Source organism: Marmota monax, unplaced genomic scaffold (assembly GCF_021218885.2).
Source record: "Marmota monax isolate L192 unplaced genomic scaffold, Marmota_monax_Labrador192_F-V1.1 WCK01_AAM20220418_F8-fsc00011, whole genome shotgun sequence".
Lineage (NCBI taxonomy): Eukaryota > Metazoa > Chordata > Mammalia > Rodentia > Sciuridae > Marmota > Marmota monax.
In genome coordinates, this window is record NW_026693082.1 from 24,449,425 (window position 1) to 24,475,016 (window position 25,592).

Genomic DNA, 25,592 nt, shown 5'->3' on the forward strand with positions numbered 1-25,592 from the left:
GTTTTAATAATTATTAGTTTTAATAATAATGTTATTAGTTTTAATAATGTGGTCAATTGAAACATAGCCCTTTTTTTGACAAAATACTATAAAGCCAGACTTACTCCCTATATGAGTTCAAATAATTAATTTTGGAACCTAAATGTATTTACTCTTGTTAAGTATAATTATTTTAACATCAGCCTGACTCAGTCTTAATTTCATTAGTGGGATTATCTTTTCATCCTTGTTTATGAGCCATCCACAAATGAATATTCTACACGATTGACGAACTAATGCTAAAGAAGATAAAATAAAGGATAAAACTGGTAGAATACTCCCTCTTCTCATTAAATTACATAGTTAGCTTCTTTGCACAGAGTTGTTCTACTGGGTATAAATCCTCTTAGGGCCACTAGCCTCCACCAATAGTTCTTTTTTTTTTTTTAAATATAATAATATATTTTTATTTTTATTTTTTTTATTGGTTGTTCAAAACATTACAAAGCTCTTGACATATCATCTTTCATACAATAGTTCTATTTTTTATTTTTTTAGTTTTTTAAAATTGGTTATTGTAGTTCAATGACAATAGAACTCATTTGAATTATAATTATGTAATATAAAATAATTATAAAAGCATGGAATATAATTTGTTCTAATTCGGTCCCTAGTACTTCCCCTTCCTTCCTCCCATCCCCTGTTACCTTACCTGTACTCTACAGATCTTTCTGTTACTTACTTACAGTTGTTTTGTTTTTAATTAGTGTTTTGTTTATGTACATGCTAGTGAGATTCACTGTGGAATATTCATATATGTACATAAGAATGTTAGGTCATATACATTTAACTCTCTCTCCTTATTCCATCTCTTCTTCTTCCTCCCTTCCCCCCACTCCCCTTTGTCTACTCCACTGATTTTTTTTTTTAAATCCCCCTGACCTTTGTGGATTAACTTCCACATATAGTAGAAAACAATCTATCTTTGACTTTGGGAGACTATCTTATTTCACTTAGCAGGATACTCTCCAGTTTCATCCATTTACCAGCAAATGCCATAAAGTCATTCTTCTTTATGGCCAAGTAATACTCCACTGTGTATATATAACACATTTTCTTTATCCATTCATTTGTTGAAGGGCCCCTAAGTTGGCTCCATAACTTAGCTAACTCTGCTTCTAAAATTATCTCTATCTGCCAATGATATAATCCTATATTTAGAAGACCCAAACTTCTCCACCAGAAGAGTTCTAGAGCTCATAAATGAATTCAACAAAGTAGCAGGATTAAAAATTAACACACAAAAATCCAATGATGAATCTGCTTTAAAAAATTAGGAAAACTATCCTATTCACAATAGCCTCAAAAAAAAAAAAAAAAGGAAAAACCCCTTGGGAATTGATCTAACAAAATAGGCGAAGAACCTCTCCAATGAAAACTACAGAACTCTAAAAAAAATTGAAAAAGACCTTAGAAGATGGAAAGAATTCCCATGTTCTTGGATAGGCCAAAGTAATATTGTCAAAACTGCCATACTACCAAAAGCACTACATAGATTCAATGTAATTCCCATCAAAATTCCAATAACATTCTTCACAGAAATAGAAAATGCTTGAAATTCATTTGGAAAAATAAGAGACCCAGAATAGCCAAAGCAATCCTTAGCAAGAACACTGAAGCAGGAGACGTTATATTATGGGACGTCAAATGATACTACAGAGGTATAGGAACAAAAACAACACAATACTGGCACCAAAACAGGCATGAAGATCAATGGAATAGAAAAGAAGATACAGAGACAAACTCACATAAATAAAGTTATCTCGTACTAGGCAAAGGTGCAAAAAATGTATGTTAGAAAAGAGATAGCCTTTTTAGCAAATGGTACTGGGAAAACTGGAAATCCGTATGTAGCAGAATGAAATTTAACCCCTATCTCTCACCCTGCACAAAACTCAACTCTATGTGGATCAAAGACCTAGGAATTCCAATGAAACCCCACACTTACTACAAGAAAATGTAGGTCCAATATTCCAACATGTCAGCTCAGGAAGTGACTTCCTTAACAAGACTCCTAAAGTGTAAGAAGTAAAATCAATAAGTGGGATGGCATCAAATTAAAGAGCTTCTTCACAGCAAAGGAAAACAATCAAGCGTGTGAAGAGAGAGCCTACAAAATGGGAGAAAAATCTTCGCTACTTGCTCCTCAGATAACGCATTAATATCCAGAATATAAAGGACTCAAAAAACTTAACACCAAAAAACAAATAACCCAATCAATAAATGGGCTAAGGAACTAAACAGATATTTCTCAAAAGAAATACAAATGGTCAACAAATATATGAAAAAATGTTTAACATCTCTAGCAATTAAGAAAAATGCTAATTAAAACTACACTGAGACTTCATCTCACTCCAGTCAAAATGGCAACTACTAAGAATAAAAGTAACAATAAATGTTGGCAAGGATGTGGAGAAAAGCGTAAACTCATACATTGCTGGTGGGACTGAAAATTGGTACACACACCCTGGAAAGCAGCATGAAGATTCCTCAAAAAACTAGAAATAAAACCATCATTTGATCCAGCTATCCTACTCCTCAGTATTTTTGCAAAGGGTTTAAAATCAGCATACTATAGTGACACAGCCACATCAGTGTTTACAGTAGCACAAGTCATAATAGCTCTCCTATTTTAACACCAGAATTTCCTAAGCAACCATGTCAACCCACATGGGAATTCTAGAAGCTTGTGTTTCTCAAAGACAAGAGAAAAAAATTAAATGTTAATATTCTATTCTAGATAAAGTTATGGAAAAGGGCAAACTATGATTTATAACATTGCTCCATCTGCTTCTGCCAGTTTTAAAGACTATCTTTTTGGATCTGGATTTTAAGAAATATAATTATTTCTTTTAAGAAACTATGACAAATTATATACTTTAAAAAAATTTTAATAGTGGCTAATGCAAGTAGCTAACAAAATACTCTTGAGATGCAGCGTCTTAACAGGTGAAAGGCCATTGACTCTTCTTATGCTACCTGATCCCTTCTCTGATCCTTCTCTGGTTCTTCCTTCCACCTTCCTAGTAAGTCAATTCCAAAGAAGCCTTTCAGGGTCCTTCCCACATAGAGTAAGAATGTTGAGAACTCCTCCCACTCCCCAGATTCAGCACTGCACAATATTTATTATTGCTAATTATCAGCTAATGTGGATAGAAATTTTACGGGAATTTATAGGTCAGGATACTTTTAGATAGAGGTACGAATATAAGAAACAATTACCATAATTAAGAAAATATTTCAAAGACTGTTAAGAACAATGTTAACTAAGAAAAGTTATATATGAAGCAAATGTCAAGATATAAAAAACATTTTTATAATGGGTTTATGTATTTTCAGTCTTTCAAGTATGCATATACTTTGTGACTTTATTCCTAACAGCAGTAACAGCTTACCCTTCCCTGCAAAAATATATTAACTAATATAAACAAAATTACAGCCATATTGATGCCTTTTACAGATAACTGTCCCTTTTCCTAACCTCTAATGGGAGGAAAACAAAAACCCTATCCTTTTTAAAGTGAAAAAGAAAATATATTACTGAAAAGTTTAGGAAAAGTTTAAAAGGCAAGAAAATCAAATATCTATATTCAAATTAACTATTGACATTATTGACATAACCAAAGAACAATAGCTCAGCTAAGTATTGTATTTAATAAGTATCAGAAACCTTTACAAACATGTTGTAAATAATAAAACACATTTTGAAAGTAATAGTGTATTTCCAAATTTAGAGTTTTTAAATAATACTTAGTGTAAATTTACAGCATTTATAACACAAAATTTTACACAATGTACACAAAATTTTAGTTACCTTTCACTCAGATGATGAAAACTGCTGCTTTCATCCTGGTGTTCATCCTCAAAACTTAAATTGGACCAGCTACCAGTGCTGTCATCACCAATACTGAGATTCATCTGCTGGCTACCAAATGACTCAATTGATTGAAAGTCCTCTATTTCTTTTGAACTAAGAAAAGAAAACAACAATAATAATAATATCACACTAAAAGCATCACAGATCTCAACTCTTAGATTATTAAACTGATAACAGAGACGACAAAAACAAAAGATGATATTTAGAGTCAGACCAGTGTGCTAATAATGAGACTTTGTAGGATAGCATATTAACTTCAAACATAACTGAGATACCCAATAATTCAGTATGAATCCATTCCTAGTCCATCATTTATATAAATTCTGTTTAAAATAGTTTCTATTTTTCAACTGGGATACCACAAGGAGTATAAGTTCCTAAGTTGATCATCTATTTTGAAAAACAGTATTTAAGCTGTACTAAAGTAGCCTCTTTCTGGCTTTAAAAACAAAATAAGTAACTCAAGGAATTCGAGTAGTGTCAAATCAAGCCCACATTCAAACTAGCCATGAAATTTTGAGCATGGATCATTAACTCTTTTCATGCTTGTGTTTTTCCCCCCCAATAAGCAGACATTTGTATTTTTATTACATCATCACCAAAAAAAAAGTTCATTCATTGCTCAACTATTGTAATTGCCCCTTCTATGTATTATTCGCATTATGGTAGTTTAAAGTGCTATCTAAACATAAAGAAAAAAATGTCAGTCTTCTCATCAAAAAATATTCAATGGCTTCTCACCAGACTGAAAGCAAAAGTCCTTTACAGCATACTAGCTAGTCTTTTCTCATGTCCACCTTATCACCTTCCATATCATATCCCTGGTTTACTCTACTTCATCAACATAAGCCTATTGTTTCTGAACATGCACAATCCCACCTCTTTGACAGGAACACACTTCTGATTCCCATATGACTTAGGCGGTCCTCACTTTGGGCTCTTAGCTTAAATGTTACTTTGCCAGTTATTTCTTGGCCTGCTACCTATTTATTCAAAACTGCAAGCCAACTGCAACTGTCACTGCCCACTGCCACCACTGAAACTCTTCTAACTCTTTACCTTGCTTTATTTTTCCTCTGAAGCACTGGTCACTATGGGACATACAACATTTTACTTATCTAGGGTCTACCTCATTCCACTATAGTAAACTTTAAGAAAAACTAATTTTGTGTGTTTTACTCTCTTCTATATCCCCAGTGCATATAATAGGCCCTGAAGTGCTTTCCTTTTATAGGAAAAATTCTTCTTTTGCATTTAAGATATACCTACTAGATTTATATTGGGCATTCCAAATTCAAGTACATTATAGTTCTGAATAATAATAGAGCTGTATTTTGTTCTTTCTGATATTTTTCCTGATATATGCTACATTTTTATGGAAATGACCCCCAGGCTGAGGTCCAAAGAGGAGTTTTTAATGACTGTTAGGAGATTTTGGCCCAGAAATAATAGCTCAGAATATAATCTAGATGTTTTGTTCTTACAAAAATGTACTATCATTTAGTCTCCCATTTGACATTTACATGTTACCCATGTGAACATTAAAGCTTTGTGATATACTACCATATATATTTAAAAGGAACATTAGTGAAATAACCCAAATAATATCTTAAAGACATCTGAAAAAAATCCCACTTCAAGCTTGAAAGGCAACTTCAGAAGTAGATGTGAAATGCAAACTGAATACACCAGAGTCAATTTTTAACAGTAAGCACTTACAGAACTCTAGCACAGTTATTAAAAGAAACAGAAAAGAACCACAAAATAATATTCTTTGTAAATACCATCCTGGATAAAAAGTTGACTTACAATAAGAACTTCAGGGGCCTGTCTATTGAAGTCCTAAGAAGGTAAAGTAAAATATACTAGAGGTACCGGGGCTGGCATTGTGGCTCACCTAGCATGTGCGAGGCACTGGGTTCAATCCTCAACACCACATAAAAATAAATAAATAAAATAAAGGTACTATGTCCAACTACAACCAAAAAAAATTTATTTTTAAAAATATATACACACATACACTGGAGGTATTGGCTAGGTCCTGAGAATAATGTCTTAGAAACACTGATCTACAGAGTTCCTCCCACGAGACTGGGATGGTGGGTGGGAAGGGTTAGGAAGAGGGATAGAGGATGTTAAAATGATCTGAGGCTACTTGTTTGGGGAAAGAGGAAAGTTGAATCAATTGTTGAAAAAAAAAAAAAAAAAAAAAAGCCTAGCTCACTACCACTTATTTTTAATATTAATTAACCACATATTATGTATTTATCATCTAACTAACAGGTTATCATGAACAAAGAAAATGTGGGTCTATGACAGAGGTTCACAAACTTTTGCTTTAAAGGGTCAAATGGTAAATACTTAGATGTTGTTGCCTATATGGTCTCTGGTGCAACTGCTCTACTTCCATTTTAGCAAAAATGTAGTCACCAAAAATATATAAATTAATGAGTATGGAGATATTCCAATAAACTTTATTAATGAAGACTGAAATTCAAATTTCATGTCACAAAATATTCTTTTGATTTTTGTCAAACCATTTTTTAAAATGTAAAAACTATTCTTAGCTTGTGGTCCACATAAAACTTAGCAGTAGGCCATAAGACAGCCACAGATTGTAGTCTACCAACCTCTGATCTAGGAGTCTGCCTAATTAAGGCAAACAGAGACCTAGCCTTATTGCCCAGAAACTTACAGCATCTTTCCTCCCAAGAGGATGCCACGGGACAACTGGATTCAAGAGTCCTAGCCAAACAGCATCTCTATTTAAGGACAGCCAAGGAAACAGGCAGTCTTGGTCTTAAGTTGACAAAAGTTATTCAAAAAATCTGGTATACCATGTGACTCAACTAAGTTCCACCTCAATTCATTTTCTCTTTGCATTGGGGCTTGCAAATAATAATCCTGCAAACTAATACCATAGGTTAGTCCTTACATTTTCTGAGGAAGAAGGCTAAAAGTGAAAATGTTCATCAATCTGTTAGAATCACAGAGCAAAAGAGACAGCTACTAAAGGAAAGGACACAGTATGATCATCAGAACCCTTAAGGTTGTGAACTGATCAAGAGGGGCAGTGTCTCTGGTAGAAGTATTTAGAGGATATTGTTTTATTCCTCAAAACAGTTTGATTAAACCATGTTCTTCATAAGAAAATTTACCTTTATAAACAAGAAAAAGAAAATACTACACAAAAATCTAAGAGTAGTAAATTAATATGACAATAGTCTATATTTACTCTATAAAAGTCTCCAGCTATTTCTTTGACTCTACCTACTTCATAGATTAATGAACTTGGACAAAGTGATTATCTTCTCTAACCCTCATCTTCCAGCCCTGTAAATGGACGATACCTTTCCTCAAAAGGGATCAAAAAACAAAATACATGAAAGTCGTATGTAGGATACAAAACCACACACAAATGCAATGGGAAAAATATTTCCTAATTTAGGATTAAAATAATCATACTTTCATGAACAGGATCTAAGACACACATGATCAAATTTAATTTTTTATTTCATCTTAAGAAAGGACTTACCTGCTGACGGCATGTCCAACATTCGTCATGGCTGACGTCATTATTTCTGTGGTAAGACTTTCAGCAAAGCTAATGCCATCTTGTCCAATGCCACTATCAGCTGCCAAACTGGTATTGCTCAGCTCTCTCTCTGCTTTTTCAATAGCTTCAGCAACTATCTTCTCAGCAAGCACTGTCTTTTTATCAAGATTAACATGAATTTGAGGGACATCAAGATGAAAAATTCTAGATTTTCGATAAACGTTGCTAAATTTTGTATTTGAAACTGGCTTATTTGTAGCATATGAACCCTGTTTGGAAAACAGCTGAGATGAATTTCCAGTACAATCATGGAGTTCTTTAAGGTCACAATATCTGCAAGCTTGATTTATAAGGGGTGACAACTTTTCTGCATAAGTGATCCTATCTGCTGACCTTGCGGTCTCAGACACTTGGAAAACTGTGGATCCTAGACTTAGCTCTAAAGTATCATCTACTACCTTTTTAGCATACTGTTCTATAGCTTGAACAATATTCTCTCCACACCCATATCCACTTAAGCTATCTGTACTATGGTAAAATCCATGATTTTGTGAGGAAGGCTGAAGAGACTTAGGAAACTCTGGTTCAGTAAGATATTCAGTATCTTCAATACATCCAGATTTTTCAAAAAGGCAAGAATCTGTTAAGGATTTTGGCATGTCAATTGTAGGTGCTATCAGCTCTTTTTTAACATCTCTTGTTATGCTGTGAGCAAGAGAGGCCGAAAAACTACAGAGTTCAGAGTGCTCATTTCTACATGTATCCTGGGTCCTTTCACAACTTTGATTTTTACAAAGGTGACCTCCATTTTTTTTTCTTTGTACTTTTTTATCTACTTCTTCATGGTACTCTTTATTTGAGAATATTAACAGTTCGTTGCTGGTTTTCCACTGTGAGCTTTGCAGAGGGAACATTTTTGAGTTGTACTTCATTTTAGCTGTCTTGGCTGCTTCACGTAATCCTGACTTAACAGATCGATAAGCAAGCCTGTTGGCATACTGATCCATTATTAACTCACCATTCCCACCTTCCTGTTTCAGTATTTGAATAACATGACCTGCATATTCATCTGTCACACTTTCACAGCTGGGATACTTATATGTCAGACCTGGCATACAATAAGTTGGTGGTAATGAAAGAATAAATGAATCTGCTTCTCTTGGGTGTGCTAAAACCTCAGTTTCCAACTTCTCTTCCAATTTATAATCTTGGTCTCCATCAATATGACAACTATTCTTCTTCTGCCTGAAAAATACACAACTTCTAACTTTTGCTATTTTCTCAGCTTCTGCAATGACCTCTGCTGCCATATCACCTGCAAAATTGCAGGTCTGTAAATCTGCATCTGAATGACTTAAAAGAGTAGGTGATATAATCTGTTGACTCTGTAAATGTAAGCAAGGACTTTGACCCTCAGGTTCTTGAGTTATTTTATGATCCAAATGAGAGGCTGCCATTTCAGTTGCAAGAGAAATGATGTGAGTAGCTAATGCTTCTGCAAACTGGACTTTCTTCCCTGAGTGCTCTGACTTCACATCCGTTTCTGGATGCTCTTCACCTTCACTACTTTCAACTTCTTCTGAAAGAGATCGCATGAGTTTCAACATGAACTCTTCTTTTTCTATAGTATTTTGTTCACTTTCAGACAAACTACAAACAGATGAGTTGTGAGGTGTAGAAGGTGGTGTAGCCGGTGCAAATTCTTTGGCTAATTCCCCCTTGAGCTTTTTGGTTAACTTCTTGATATCCCACTCAGAACTAGCTTGAGATGGTACCAGAGGAGTTGATGGAGGAGTATCAGGTGTTACATTTCTGTCTCTGATTTTCTGTTTATCTTCAACATGCAAACCATCTGCACAGGTAAGGACTGTAGAAGAGAAACTTTGTGAGTTGTGAAAAGGGCTTTCCTGTCCAAAAGAAAAGGCTTCAAGTGCTGTATTATTCGAATTATGCTTTTTTATTGGTTTATCCCTGGCAGGTTCCTTCATATCAGGTTTTTGACTTGCCATTATTGTACAAGGTGGTAGAGCTGCTGAAGAAAATCCATGAGCCACAGATTCTTTATATTCTGGAACACAATCCTTTCCAACTGAAACTGAACAGTGAGATAAGTGATCTTGAGTCTCAAGACATTTGGGGAACTTTTCTAAGGTTAACTTTGATTCTTCTTCTGGAACAATCAAGCCTTCCTTATGTACTACATTTTTATCTACATTTGGGATCATTGATTTGCTTTTATCTATGGAATGTTTAATAATAGATTTAGACAACTGTTCAGCAAACACATCCTTATTGTTAACTTCACTCTGTTGGGTTGCTTGATCACAGTGGGAAAAAGGAGAGATTTTTCCCTTCATTGTTTCAGTTAAATAATCTGTGTGTTCATCAATTGTTTTTGTAACATCAAATGATGTCATTGACTCTAAAGTTTCATTTACTATTGTATGCACCATTGCTGCAGAGAAGTTTCGAATAATCACAGGATCAGTTGTTAATTTTGAGGAACTTTGCATTTCAACATCATCATGAGTTGGTTTACAATCATTTTGGTCACCCGGATTGTGTTCTGAAGGTAAACAAATATTTCTGAGGCAAGCTACTTCTTCTTTGTTTTTTGTAGCAACGTGTGCTTGCATAGAATCACCATTTAAATTACTTTCACCAGATGACAGTTGAGACTTTGCCTGATACAAAGTAGAGGAAATATGATATGGGAGAAGGGCACTTCCTGCCAAGGGCACTGGTATGGAAGTGACAATTCCTGAAGTACAAAACAAGGCCTGCTGCACTGTATACGCCTTTTTATATTCCTGCACTGGTTTTGTCACCATAATTGCTTGATTGTTAAAAGATGGGGAAAATGTGAAGGTCTGTGTTGATGGTACTACACTTTCTGCACTCACATACTTGATGTTATCTGTAGATAAACTAACTGCTGCCTTTGTTGTGAAAGGCACATCAACTTGTGATAGCTCAATGAATGCTTCCTGTATTACAGACTCAGACAAGTCTTTTGCATATGACTTCACTATTTTGTTTTCAAAGTCAAATGACTGACACTGTGGAGATGTAGGTGTTGGAGAATATGAAAACTGACACACTTCCATGATGCCTTCAAAAACAAGCTCTTCAGCAAGATCTGTAGCAAACCTAGCAACTGTGTTTGTAAATATCTGCTTCTTTACATACTGTAAATCTTTTAAGGCATTTGATAAGGCTTCATTCACCAAAAAACTGGCCAGGCCACTAATGGCACGTTCTTTCAGCGAAAATGCACGCTGCCTTCTCAGTTCATTAAATGCCATCTGAAAAACAGATGATGTCAATTTGATGGCTAAATGGCACAAGACATTGGTACATGAAGAGACTCCTTTCTGTAAGTCTTTAAATGCACTGCCAAAACTTTTTTCCACCAGATCTGATGCAAATCTCTGAATGCTATCTTTAATCACTGAAGATTTATTTTTAGGTTTATCTTCATGATCAAGGCTTCCATGCTTAAAAGGCACAGTTTTACTTTCTCCTCTTTCAGTACTATCAACGTTTGACATTGAATCAGAATGTTGGGCATGAAGAACTGAGCCTAGTACTTCACATGAAATGTTATCTGCATAATCTTCATAGGTGTAATAAATAGAATCATGATTTTCATGAATCCTATCTCCACCACTATCTGTTTGACAAAAACATTCAGCAGGAGTACAGCTTCCAAGAGGACTAAAAGCAGAGGATCGAATAGGGCTAAACAAACCACTATCTTCCCCTGATGCCTTGACAGGGCGAGGAGAATCTGGAGTATCACACAGGTTACCATATGGAGATTCTGGTTTACGAGGAGTTGGTTTCCTAACGTTAGCTGGAAGAGCTGGACAATCAAACTTGAATTTCTGAGGATTCATACAAGACTTTTCATGTTTATGTCCTTTCTTCTGAGATGACTTCCCTATGACAGGATCTTTTATAAATACACAAGAAGTCTCTGAAGTTTGTTCTAGTTCATCAAACTGATCAAAACTATCAAAAAATTCACTTACTTCTGAGTCTGAATCCTCTACATCATCTTTCATCACAGGAATTTTAGGCAGCTCAAGTTTTGCTTTTAAACTTTTTTGATATCCCTCTTCATCCAAGAAAATAACAGGACTTGGACTTGAGCATTCAGATTCAGATGAATAGGCAGGAGAAGAAGAAGAAAAAAACATTTTCTGGGTATCACTACCTTTGTCTGAAGCATTAGATGACCTATAGAAACTTCTTTGGATCCAAGGCTCTGAAATTGATGTTGTGACTGAAGTTTTCACAGAAGGTGGTTCTTTCTGTCCCAGAACATTTATTAAAGAAGATGAGGGTTTAGCCAATGACTTCTGCTGTCCAGAGCTAACCATAATCTTTAAATCACGGGGTTCTAAGTGATGACCAGAAATAGTCTGAGAAGCAGCATCACACTGGCTCCTCAGTGTAGTAATGTTTATTCCTACAGGTAAAGAATAAAATGATTAAGTTATTCTAGAACAGAACTTTAAACATTTAAATCAATGGAATAAATTGGCATTAAACATGAAATGTTTATTTGCAATGTAAATGTTCTGTATACTATGTTGTTAAACAGAACGATTCATCTCAAGTAACACATGAAAGCAAATATGCCTTTTACTAAAATAATTTCATTTTATCCTAAGGGGATACCTATTCTTAGCATACTATCATGCATGTTAGAAACATTACTACAGTGACTCTGCCAGCTAACTCTTCTACCATTTGAATATCGCCATGTTCCAGACACTGGGTATTGAGGTAAATAGGGTGTGAACAATATTACCTTAAAAAGAACAGAAATCGTAAAAGTAAAAACCAGGTAAGAAGGAACCTAAAAATCTCAGGGAAATTAATTCTTCTGCAACTAAAAAGAACTTAGTATGCTTAAACTGGATCAAATTTCAACATAAATTTCAACCAAACAAGTGTGCCTTAAAACTTCCAAAACTGAACTTTTGATTCCAATCTACTACTAGGAAAAAATGTTCAGTAAAAAAAAACAAACCATCATTATATAGCTTTGAAGTCTCTTCTTCTTCTAACTGCTCAAAAGCAGTGACAAAGTCATCCTCTATGGAAGACACGGACTGGTTAGTATCATCATCATCTTCATTAGAGGTCTCAAGTTGGCGCTTCTGATGCAAGTACGTGTCCAGGGTGTATCGTATACCAGTAGCATATTTACTTAGGAGACTAAAGATAAAATCGATTCTGAGTCTTGGTAATGTAGGTGACACTCTCATGACACAAAGCATTCCAGAATGATGACTCTTGGGAAAGATCAAAGGTGATTTTTTAAAAATTTAATTTTAAACACAAAACATTACCTGGAAGTATAGCCTAGAAATAATACAATCTCAGAAAACAAACAACAACAAAAACCCAAGAAATGTATGACTGACTCCCTGGACAACGTTTAATTCTTTTGTCTCTTCTTTATAATCTCATTTACTAATCTCTTTTTCTACCATCTTCCTCTATCTATGTATTCAAATTCTACCCAGTCTATTTCCATAAATGTTATAAGACCTACCATCTGTCCACTCACCTGTCTCACCAGTTTATACTGTAAACTGCTTGAGGGCAGGAGCCAGTTTCTATTTTACTTTTTATCCCATTTTCTCATAGATGGCAGAATAATGCTACTTTCCCTATCACAGTTAAAAAACTGTACCCTCCTTTTACTTAAATTTCTCTAGTATTAAAACTTAAGACAATGTTTACAGTCAAGATTAAAAGTCCCAAACTTTCCTTCATATATTATCTTTAAAAATGCAAATACTGACAAATGATTTATTATAAAAAGTAGAAACCAAATAGAATAGCTAATCATCCTTATATTCTAGCAAATAAAGAATATAATTAAGGAAATGAGGCAAACAGTTCTATCCTTTATCAGTAGATCTCATAAAGAACACAGCAGTATTTTATACCTAGAATACGCAATCCAAATTTTAAACTTACTGGTTCAATTTTAAATGTTTTACGTCCTAAAATGCAAATCATTTTTCCTTGATGCATTATCAACAAAACCATTATTTAGCAATGAATTAAGGTTAAGTATTATGAAATTAACCACCTAGCTTAGTGGTATAATTTTTTTGTTTATAATAAAAAAATATATAGGATCATGTGTACACTTTACAAGGATAATTGTGAACTAAAAAATGAGCTGAAGTACATTCACTATAACATATAGCACGATGTTTATATAAATTTGGAATTGGCCATAAAAAAAATCATGCTATGGTTTATATAAAGGAAGAAACTATAGAAATCCATAAGGAATGAATTTCCATTAAAAAATTTGTACTTGCATATCACTATGAAACTTCACAGATATAAAATCTAATTTATAAGCTACAACCAAAATTACTGTTTCAGGGACATTAATGTTTCATGAGTTCAATTTCTTACAAATTCTATTTCCTTGAGATAGCAAAAACAAAACAACAACAACAACAAAATCATCCAATAAAAGTTTTATACTCTTGATCAAATGTAGTAAAATTTGCCCTGAAAAAAAATAATTAGAAATGATCTATAAAAGTTACCTGATTTAAAAGACCACTGCTTATATCTGATGATTTATTTATATCCTTCATACAAATAATTTCATTTTCATTTAGACTGCAGAAGTGAAGTGAATTCAGAAGATCTGGAAGTTCCAAAGAAACTGCAGCTAAATCCTAATTTAAAATAATAACAATATATTAACTGAAAGAATAACACTTTTATAGTTCCTAAAATGTGATCTCCATCCCAAAATAGTAAGGTCTATTGGTTATAAGATTTACATACACAATTTATATCCACAGACAATTTTTTAAACTAAAAAATAAAATATGAAATTATTTAATAATGGCTATTCCTGCAGCTTTCCAAACATATAGCTATCGAGCTATAAAATAAATTTTAACATGGTACCTCACACATCCATGACAATTAGGCATTTAATTGTTTTTAGCAAATTTTAATCTATTGTCCTCAGATTTAAATCTAGCATTTTTCATACAGCATTCTTGGCTATCAAATGTACTTCTCTTCAGAACTTAAGTTTGAACTTTATAAAACACAAGTTCATTTTTCTGTCTCTCCTCTTGAAGGTATTATATTAGCTTTGTTTTTTCCTTCACTTTTTTACATAAATATTTTACCTAGCTAAGAATTATTAAAGTCTTTGACCTTTAAAGAGCACTTTGCTTTGCAAACATAGCTTTATCAGTAACTCTCAAAGACAAGCATTAGAAAAATACTTTGGAACTTTTCTCTTTCCAGGCATATGTTGTCAGAAATAAGTCCTCTCTGTTGCTTCTATCCAAACAATTTTCTTCCAGCTAAGGCAACAAGACATACAACAGAGTTTTTATTCTTAATCACCTGATATGTAGTATTCTAAAAGAATTGAATAATGTTATTTCTTTCTCTAGTAGGAGATACTTTAGCATCAAAAGCAAGCACAAATTTTCAAACTGCAGGAAAAAAATAGTATATCTGCAGTAGCTTCAACCACGTTTTATGTAGCTATGAAGCCTTTCTTGATTTTAATATCCCCTACCAGTCCTTTTATATTTGCCTAAATCAAACAAGCTCAAATTTTTGCATTGGTTAACTGTGACTTTTTATAAGTTTTACATTTTACATTTAACTAATTCAACTAAAAATACAAGAAATTTACTGTTGAAGTCAAATTATGAAAAGCAAAGAAAGAAGTGTCACATGCTATATAACACAAAGAATGAAGAAAAGGTCATCCTATAGTTTGCATTCTTTGAAGATAAATGCCTTCAGCAGTCAAACCTAACGTTGATTTCTAGACCAAGAATTATCAGTAAAAATGCCCAAAGCACACTAAAAAATTAACCTCAAAATATCACCTTTTAACTTTAAAAAGGAATGATATCAGAACTTAGTGTATATATTGGGCATTATGGTCAATGTTTTGTGGTCTCAAAATTTATTGCAAACAATCTCTCACAGTCCTTTCCAATTCTTTAAGTTGACCATACCTGTATATGCGCAGCATCTGTTTCTTCATTAAATCCCAGAAATGTGACCTTTATAAAAGAATAAGAAATAAAATGGAAAAAAATCCATTAATTTGAGTTTTTAAGTCTTGTCTCAGATTGTTGACAGAAATATAGACAGAAAAAAAAAGCATAGTAAGGCATTAAAATGCTGACTTCCTTGAACAGAGTAATTTTTCAAGGATGATCCAAAAGGTTTTCCCCTAAAGATTTGGCTCCATACTGCAGTTCGTGAACTTCATAAAACACTTCCCTCAAACATATTTCAAATACTCACTTCTTCCCAATCCTCCTGCCACTCTTCACCTGCACTATTATATTCCTCTCCCATCTGATTCCCGCTGTCACACAACATATCCTATCAAAACTCTTCCATGCTTTCAAGGGGAAAATCCTAACCAGGGTTAGTTTATACCTTTAGCTTTCCCTCATTTTTATTCAAACACATGGTCCCCTTATCTGGGTTGGGAACTACCCAGTACATCCTTCCCTAAAGTTCTCAAAATTGTGTACGCTTGATCTGGATCTCTCTCCCTCTCTTGGATATTTACATGCCTAGCTCCTCCTCATTCTTCAAGTTTCAATTAAATGTGATCTTCTCAGAGAGGCTTTCCCTGAGTAGACCTCCAAGATTGCTTCCTCTAGTACTATGCATGATACCATCATTTATTATTTCTTTTAATGCCCTTATACAGAGATTATTCTGTAGAAGTTTAAATAAATTAAATTTCTAAGAAATGTCTAATGGCATGAGAAAATGCCACATTATGTTACAGAAAAAAATATATTTGGTACACAATTTTAAACTAATTTTTAAAAATATATGCATGAAAAATAATACTGGAAGGCAACACCAATGATTAAAGATAGCAGGAATCACTGAACACACTATTGAATGTCCAATGAGTGGTTAATAATATCTATAAATTTAATTACATGTGCTCACTATGATACATTAAGACAATTACGTTAGCCAGTATTTAAAACAGGAACTTTTAATACATGAAATAATATGTAGAGATTTTAAAAATAGGTCATACAGTTCTACAAAGATGATGGAAATACATTGAAGTTTATTAAGAAAAGGTTTAGAAAGTAGTAGGTCAAACCTCAGTTAAATTGGCATGTTCATTCTGCTTTAAACAGTCCTCTCCTGAAATACTGCATAGTTCCTTCTCACTCTGTAATAAAGATTTTACAGACTGGAACACATCATCACTGAAGCTCTAAAGAGAGAAAAAGACATTCTTATTTAGTTCTACAACAAGGCAAGACATTCTGCAGATATTTTAATTTTAAATGGAGAGACTTCATGATCCAATTAACATTCACTTGGCACCTTTATTGTCTGCAAAACTTAATTCAGCTTAGAAGAAAAGTTCCATTCAGGTGATAAGGCTTAATAAGTCTTCAATGTGTCCAAAACACACTCAGCACACCAGAGCCTCTGCATTCAGATCACTGGCAGACTACAAAGGCCCTCACACCCCAGCTTTTATTACCTTATGCTAAAACTAACAGATTGCATATCTGATTTCCAAGTCACTGACAGAACAGATACAACAATTTCTATAATGAGCGAGACAATGTGGGAGTTATAATGAAGAACACTAACAACAGTGACTATTCCCTTAACATAGAGACAAAGAAAAAAGAGTTATTCCAAATATGGTCTTTCAGGCATCAGCATACAACTATATGAAGAAAATGAGGGAGCAGATTCCAGATTTAGGGGAGGGGACTGTCATAAGTACAAAAGGAGGAAATACTTACATAGAGAAAATGTGTATTATAATTGGCTATAAAGAAAACATTAATTTTTTTCTACCTTATTCCCCTTCTGATTTTGATCTGTTCTTCAATCAGAAATGTCCTTACTCCTCAGTCTTCCCCTATAGAAATCCTACTCATGCCAAGACCTGAAGATTTTTCTTAATCCCTTAATTGTAACAAAATCCTCTCAAAGTTCCTGACACATTGTTTGCAACATTTAATCTAAAAGAAACTTTCTTAAACATTTATCCTAAATCACATAATATTATAATTACTACACTCACATATATTTGTCTTTCCTATGTATTAAATCAAATTATGGAGTCAGACTGTATTTCATTCACTTTGTTTACCCAGATTTCAAAACCTTACATATCAATATGAACCTACAACTCCTTAAATATATGTACCACCTTTTTCCACTAAAGAGTCTTAGAAACACTGACTCTCAGTGGCAATGAGCATACCCAGTACCCAGATTTTGGTTTCTTAATCACCAACAAAAAGACCACAGTTCCTCAGAAAAATGGCCGGTTCTAGATCAGAGGTAAAGAAAGCACAATGTGAGCCTGGAACATCTAACTATGCCAGAAAATGCATGGAAGTACTCCAAGACTTAATTGGATCTTTAAAAAAAAAAAAAAAAAAAACACAGAAACCAGCTTGAAGGAATTCCTATTATCCAAATTTGGGCAGAGTCATAAAAAATAAAAATGGCTGGGCATGGTGGTGCAAGCCTATAATCCCAGCAACTTGGGAGATTGAGGCAAGTTTGAGGCCAACCTCATCAAGTTAGCAAGGCTCTAAGCAACTTGGCCCTGCCTCAAAATAAAAAATTTAAAAAGGGCTTGGGATATATAGAGCACCTCTGGGTTCAATCCCCAGGACACCCCTCAAAAACAAAAAGGTAATGGATTATAACTGCTAATAATAACTTCTTCACCTATGAAAACCAACTGACATACATGGACAGAATGACTAAATTAGAAAATCCCATACTAGGCACTGTGGCACACACCTGTAATCCAAGCAGCTTGGGAGGCTGGGGTAGAAGGATCAGGAGTTTAAAGCCAGTCTCAGAAACTTAGCGAGGCCCTAAACTACTCACTGAGATCCTGTTTCTAGATAAAATATCTTTAAAAGGGTTGGAGATGTGACTCAGTGGTTAAGTGCCCCTGGGTTCAATCTCCAGTACCAAAAAAAATTTTTTTAAAGAAAATTCCAAGCCTGGGGACATAGCTCAGTTGGTAGAGTGCTGGCCTCGCACGCACAAGGCACCGGTGGAACACCTAGCACCACAAAAAAATAAAGAAAGAAAAGAAAATTCCATTTGTAATCCTACCATAATTATTGTTTTAGGAAAAGAATCATCAAAGTACTCTAAATCGACTAGGCTAAAAGCTATTGGGAGCTGGGCATGGTAGCACATGCCAGTAATCCCAGAACTCCAGAGGCTGAGGCAGGAGGATTTCCAGTTCAAGGCCAACCCCAGCAACTGAGTGAGTCCCTAAACAACTTAGCAAGACACTGTCTCAAAATAAAAAATTTTAAAAAGGGCTAGAGTTCGTCTATTCCTCCCATGCTCCCGCTTCCTATCCAACTGTGAATCAGCCTCCTTATCAAAGAAAACATTCAGCATTTGGTTTTTTAGGATTGGCTAACTTCACTTAGCATTATCTTCTCTAACTCCAGGAAAGGAGGGGGCAAGGGGTTATTAATGATGGTGGAATGTGATGATCACTGTTATCCAAAGTACAGATATGAAGACACGAATTGGTGTGAATATACTATGTATACAACCAGAGATATAACCAGAGATATGAAAAATTGTGCTCTATATTTGTGTAATAAGCTTTATATATATATATATATATATATATATATATATATATATATATATATATATATGAGGGGCTAGAGACTTAGCTCAGTGGCAAAGCACTCCTGGGCTCAAGCCCCAGTACTAAAAAAACCTATTGGGAAACAAGATACTCACACTATCTCAAACTATCACCCTACAGGTTATTTATTAATCTCATAAATACAAAGATACTATGTGCATTCATACTGGAGATATCGGGTGTCTACATATCTTGACTATGGAATCAGGTCTAGCATCAAATAATATCAAACAAACTCTATCAAACTTGATCTGATAGAATGAATGCAACATTAAGTTTTAAGGTACAGGGAAAAACAAATGAATCCAAATTTACTCAAGATTTTCTATCATAAGTAAAAAAATCTAAACCACTGAAATGGTCTAGAATGGGGGAGATCAAATACACAAAACAATTAAATACAGTGTTTGAACTTTAACTGGACCCCAGATGAGAGACAAGCAAAAAGTCAGAAGAACATCTGAGATAAGTGGAGAAATCTATGTAGGGACTATTCATTAGATGACGTTACTAAATTAATAATTTTCTTAAGAGTGTTGACATGAAAATAATGTCTGTAGAGATACTCTCATATAATTGCAAAAGTGAAGAAAGGTTGTGTACAGGCATATGTCTGCACAGGTGTGTATACTGAGAAAAGACTGGGTACTGCAAAATATTAATAGAGGATGATCTAAATAAGGAATATATGAAGTGTTTACTATACTGAGGTGTTTTCCCCTAACCTGAAAATATTCAATATTTAAACAATTTTGTTTTCATTAAAGAATGGAGGTTTTCATACTAATTTACAATCACAAAATCAAGAAAGGAAAAAATATGTAAGAAGTAATCTGACCTTGAACTATCAATATAAATTTGTGTGACTGCAAAACAAAGGGCAATCCTAGTATCCAGATCTTGGTTTCTAAAGACTTTTCAGGGTTCTTTGAAAAATAGTCAATTTGAGGTCTGAGGAAAGGTGAGACTGTGTCACACAACCAAAAAGATACAACCAGAAAGTAAGGAAGCTGTCAAAAAATTAAGAACCTGAGAAAAAAGGACACAGGCACCAGGTCTGGTTAGCTCCCAGGTATCAATCTGGGGACAGTTTGAGCACTTCAAATAAATAAATGAAGCAAAAGATTGTAAAATACAGAATTATAAAAATTTATACATCCAGAGCAATACAAATAAATAAGAAAAAAATCCAAAGCAAAAATTCCAAAGCAATATAAATAGACAAATGAATGAGTGAGGGGAAATAAATTCACTTGCCACCACTGGAGGTGATAATTACATCAAGTCATTAATCTAAACATTATTAGTAGGAACTAAAGGACATTTACCCTTCCCTTACCCACCTTAGATAAACTATCTTCTCCCTTATGAGTGTTATCAAAAGAGAGAACAGAGTTGCCATAAAGAGAGAAGGAAAGCAAGAAAAACATTCTAGTGAAAGTCAAAGACTGTCTCACAGGTATGGACTGGTCAACAGTGTCATATAATACAGAAGGGTGGAGAAAGTAGTATGTCAGGTCTAACAGGTAAGGACTGGTCACCAACGTCATACAGTTCTAACAAACAAGCATGTGCCATCCTCCAGTCTCCATTTCTCTCTTCTTACTTTAATTAATGCCCCAGCGTTTTAGCAAAGATAAAATATAAAGACATAGAAGATTAACCAAAGAGTTACAAAAGGAAGTAAAGAAGTTTTTCCTCAGACTACAAAGAAGAAAGGATCAAGGATCACATTTCATTTGGTCCCTACTAATTATCCTACATCTAGCAAAGGGGCTGACATATAATAAGTTATCAAATTCTTATTTGCTGAATGAATGAAGGAATGAATGAATGGTAATATTTTGTATCATCATCAGAGAAAAGTCAGAAGTACATAAGAAAGTTGATATCTGATACGCTATACAGAAGAGTATACCAAAGTTGGAAAACATCTGTTGAGAAGAAATGGAGAGGAGGTTTGTGATTTAAGAAAATAATCATGATCATGATTTTATAGCATTAATTCCATACATGACAATTTTTATACTATTTTAATGTTACTAATTTAAATAAGATTCAACTAAAAACCAAATCATAGCTTTAAAATGATCAATACTTTCATTAAGGGCTGGAGATATGGCTCAAGTGGTAGCGCACTCGCCTAGCATGCATGAGGCACTGGGTTCGATCGATTCTCAGCACTACATAAAAATAAAGATAATTGTGTCCACCTAAAACTAAAAAATAAATATTAAAAAAAAACTTTCATTAAAACTTTCATGAAAAGGAACCTAATATAATGAACTTACCTTTCTGACAGATGCTCTTGTCTTCATATGACTGTTTCTGAAAGACTGGAAAGTCGCCATACCTATATGACTATTATACGTAATTACTGAAGAGTAAATCTATTGAACACCTAAACAAAACATCAAAAGAAAACTTATTTATTGATCTTAGTAATGCAGGCAAACATTTTGTGCTAAAATAATTTCTTTAAATTCAGTCATTTAAAGAAAAATAAAAACAAAAATATTGAGCCCTAAAAATGTATTCAGCAATCCAACATATATATTTGACAAATAAGTGATATATGAAATTATTACAAAAAACTCCTATTTTTCAACTGTAAAATTATAGTATAGTTTACCCTTTTCTGATCCATTATCACTGTCCTTTTCAACTGAAAAGTCACAATAAGAATTATTTTTAAAACCTTTCAAATCTTAAATAGCATCATAAAAAGAATCCCAGCTTCCCTGCCTCCTAAAAGTCAACCTCATTTCTACATCAACAGTGAATGTTGCAGACATTCTTATCTCAGGCAAAATAAGAACATGAAATCTGTTCATATAAAATCAAAAAGATAAAAATTTAAGACCATACTGGGGCTGGGGATGTGGCTCAAGCGGTAGCGTGCTCGCCTGGCATGCGTGCGGCCCGGGTTCGATCCTCAGCACCACATACAAACAAAGATGTTGTGTCCACCAAATACTAAAAAATAAATGTTAAAACTCTTTCTCTCTCTCCCTCTCTCTTTAAAAAAAAAAAAAAGACCATACCAATGACTAGAGTGCAGGAACCATCCAAGTTAAATGAGTAATAGTACTTTACACACACACACACACACACACACACACACACACACACACACACCTCTAGGAGAAACTATCTTAAGTTTTGGGGGGAGGAGGGTAGCTGGGATTGAACTCAGGGGCACTTTACCACTGAGCCACATCCGAGACCTATTTTCTTTGTATTTATTTAGAGACAGGGTCTCACTGAGTTGCTTAGTGCCTTGCTTTTGCTGAGGCTGGCTTTGAACTTTCGATCCTCATGTCTCAGCTATCCAAACCGCTGGGTAGGCATGCACCAGCACACCCAGCCTAACTCTTAACTTTTAAGATGCTTTATTAAAAACCTTTCAAAATTTAAATCAACTTTGGCCATTAATCATTCAGTATCTACATTTGACTGTAGGACCTTGTCCATCCATTAAGATCTACTCATGTTACACACAAAAGATATAATGGAGATGAGAGAGTTCAAAGCCTTCCAGAGAAAAAGTTTTATTATAATAAAGAGTAGGAGTAGGGAGCTGGAGCTGGAGCTCAGTGATAGAGTGCCTGCCTCACATGTGTGAGGCACTGGGTTAGATCCTCAGCACCACATAAAAATAAATAAAGATTGGGTCCACTTACAACTAAAAAAAAAATTAAAAAAAAAAAGAGTAGGCATGCAAATTCTGAATAACCAGAAAATCTGAATCAATAAAGATTTAATAAACCTTAAAATCTTAGTTTCAAGTACCAAACTGGTCTTATCAAGGATTGCCCAACTGAGGTTTTCAAGACATTTGGTTAATACAGATTTATATTATGAAGAGATATATACTTATATACTTACTGGATAAGTTTACTATGAGAATCAAATGGAAAATAATTTAAGGGAAGCACTTGCAAAATATAAAATACAGGCAAAAGATAAATTAAAATATTTACCTATGAACCAGAATGATCAAGACCAAAATTATCAAAACTGAATTTAAAGGTTTATCTGAACAAAACAGAAGATAATCTTTTCATTTGTCTCAGGTCAACTTATTATTCTTTCTTCCCACAGTGTTCTCTTCAACTACCAGAAACCTCTAGTGGCAATGGAAATGCCACAGAATTTCATATAAAAAATAAACTACAAGCCTGGTGCGGTGCTGTTCGCCTGTAATCCCAGCAGCTAGGAAGGCTGAGGCAGGAAGATCTCAAGTTCAAAGCCAGTATCAGCAACAGTGAGGGGCTAACCAACTCAGTGAGACCCTGTCTCTAATTAGAATACAAAATAGGGCTGGGATGTGGCTCAGTGGTTGAGTACCCCTGAGTTCAATCCCCGGTACCCCTCTCTAAAAAAAAAATAAACTATAGAGGCCAACACAAAAATTCCAGAAAAGAAGAAACACTCAAAGCCTGCTCCTGAAGAAAGTGTCACCAACCTTCTAGAAGGCGATTTTATAATAACATCAAAACTGAAAAAATTCCTACCCTTTGGTCCAGCAATTGTTCTGGGAATTCGTCAAGGCAAATAATAATCCTGGAGCATGTAAGGCTCTAAATTAGAGTTCATAACAAATTAAATGCTTGCTGAGAGGTTTATGTTAACATCTCATTGTACACTCCTGTTTTACAAGGAGAAAAACTAAGTAAGACAAGAGGAAATTAAACAATCCACCCAGGCCCATACAAAAAATGGCAGAGCTAACATTCAAATTCAAATTTTCAAAATCCAGCTCTTAGCCATCCTCTATAGTGCATAAAGGTTTGAGAAGCTATTCATCAAACTTTATAACAGAAATAAGAAGCAATCTAGACACCAGAAACAGAAGAGGTATTAAATAACCTTAGGTTTATTCCCAGTGAGGTAATGGCAGCCATTAAAAAAAACACTAAAAAAGTAATAATAATAAAAAATAAATAAACAAACAATACTGAAGGATAGAGGTAAAGCACAGGTAACATCTTTACTTTCTGAGTTGAGTCCTAACCTTGCCTGAAAGAGGAGTCCAGAAAAGAGATGGAAATCAGTTATTACCTCTGCAGCTGTTGACTAAAGTCAACTGAACAAAGATAAACACTACCTCACAGGAAACTTTACCATAAAAATGACTTGCTATCTAGATGAAATGCCCACCCTAAATTGTGTCATGCCCCTGAGGCAGAAGACACACTTGTAAATGTCCTCAGTTGGAGTGTCTTAAGTGCTGAAACAACATCCTGGATTAGACAAGGCTAGCAATCCCAGTCCACTTTACCCATAATATTCCTGAATGGCAGGCCCAGACAGAATACTCTTATTCAAGGTCAAGAAATAAAGCAAACATGATCCAATAATTGGACCTATGAAAAAACATTTAAAAACAAATGAACACATTAATAAAAATCCAGAAAAATATAATTATGCCACCCCCCCAAATTCATATTATCCAATAATACCTCAGAAGATATATCACTGTTTAAAATTAATAAAAATGAAGCTAAGTTTAATTCCACATTTATACTATGCTTCACTCATGGAAGAAACACAATTTACTCCACGATTTACCCTACTCCATTACTTCAACCTAAGGTAAAATGTTGTCTCACAAAGAAAAATCCACTAGAAAGTATCTGCACAACATAAAAGCGAATCCAATATGAAATGACATAACATATTTCTAGTAAAGCAAAGAAAAAAAAAATCTTTGGAAATGATACATAGATAAATGGAGAAGAGAAAAACAGCCAGAGCAAGATTTCATCAACGTCTTATAAATTAACAATCTAGTTTTAAACATTGTACAAGAGGAACAAAAAAAACAGTATTTTCCCCTGAAATACCCTTGTACTACAATAAACTTTTTGCTTAATTCTCATTTTATACCCTATTCTGGGTGAATAAGTAAGAATTATATATGGGAAATAACTGTGTTAGCTATAACAAAATAAAAAATAAAAACCAATCTAGATTGGAAAAAAAAAAGCAGATCAGAGTCAAGAAAGCACAAAAAGCTGAAATGTGAGCTGACAGAGCTCAGGAAAGATTTAGAAAATAAAAATATTATCATTAAGCAGCTGAAATCCCCCTAGAAGCAATAAAAAAATATTAAGGAAAAAAACTTAATACATTTAATATAGAAAATATTTAATAGATATAATAGAAAAATTGCTGAATGTAAAAGGAAACAAAGTAATTAGAGAAACAATTACAAACAATAGAGAACAGAGACATAGGGCACTATGAATAAGCATAGTTCTTTTATCCCACAACTTCACTTATAAAACTTACCCTACATGTATACATGCACAAAGTTCACCAAGATATGTCAAAAAATATTTACCAAACCGGGTAAACTAAAATAATGACAGGTTCAA

At 34.1% G+C, this 25,592-nt stretch overlaps 1 protein-coding gene across 8 annotated transcripts in view; it reads right to left on the reverse strand.

The window, feature by feature from the left end:
• Positions 1–25,592, reverse strand: part of Akap11 (A-kinase anchoring protein 11) — a 47,512-nt gene that overhangs the window by 11,743 nt on the left and 10,177 nt on the right. For 7 of the 8 annotated variants that reach the window (XM_046454096.2, XM_058582603.1, XM_046454094.2 and 4 more), the window contains 7 exons: positions 21,501–21,610; positions 16,645–16,761; positions 15,518–15,565; positions 14,063–14,197; positions 12,514–12,778; positions 7,452–11,946; positions 3,854–4,009 (listed from right to left, as the gene is read on the reverse strand). In XM_046454096.2, the coding sequence (XP_046310052.1) occupies positions 3,854–4,009; positions 7,452–11,946; positions 12,514–12,778; positions 14,063–14,197; positions 15,518–15,565; positions 16,645–16,761; positions 21,501–21,560 (5,276 nt within the window). In that variant the 5' untranslated portion in view covers positions 21,561–21,610. Of the gene's footprint in view, positions 1–1,300; positions 2,054–3,853; positions 4,010–7,451; positions 11,947–12,513; positions 12,779–14,062; positions 14,198–15,517; positions 15,566–16,644; positions 16,762–21,500; positions 21,611–25,592 lie in introns of those variants that run through there. The other variant, XM_046454098.2, reaches the window with a different exon arrangement.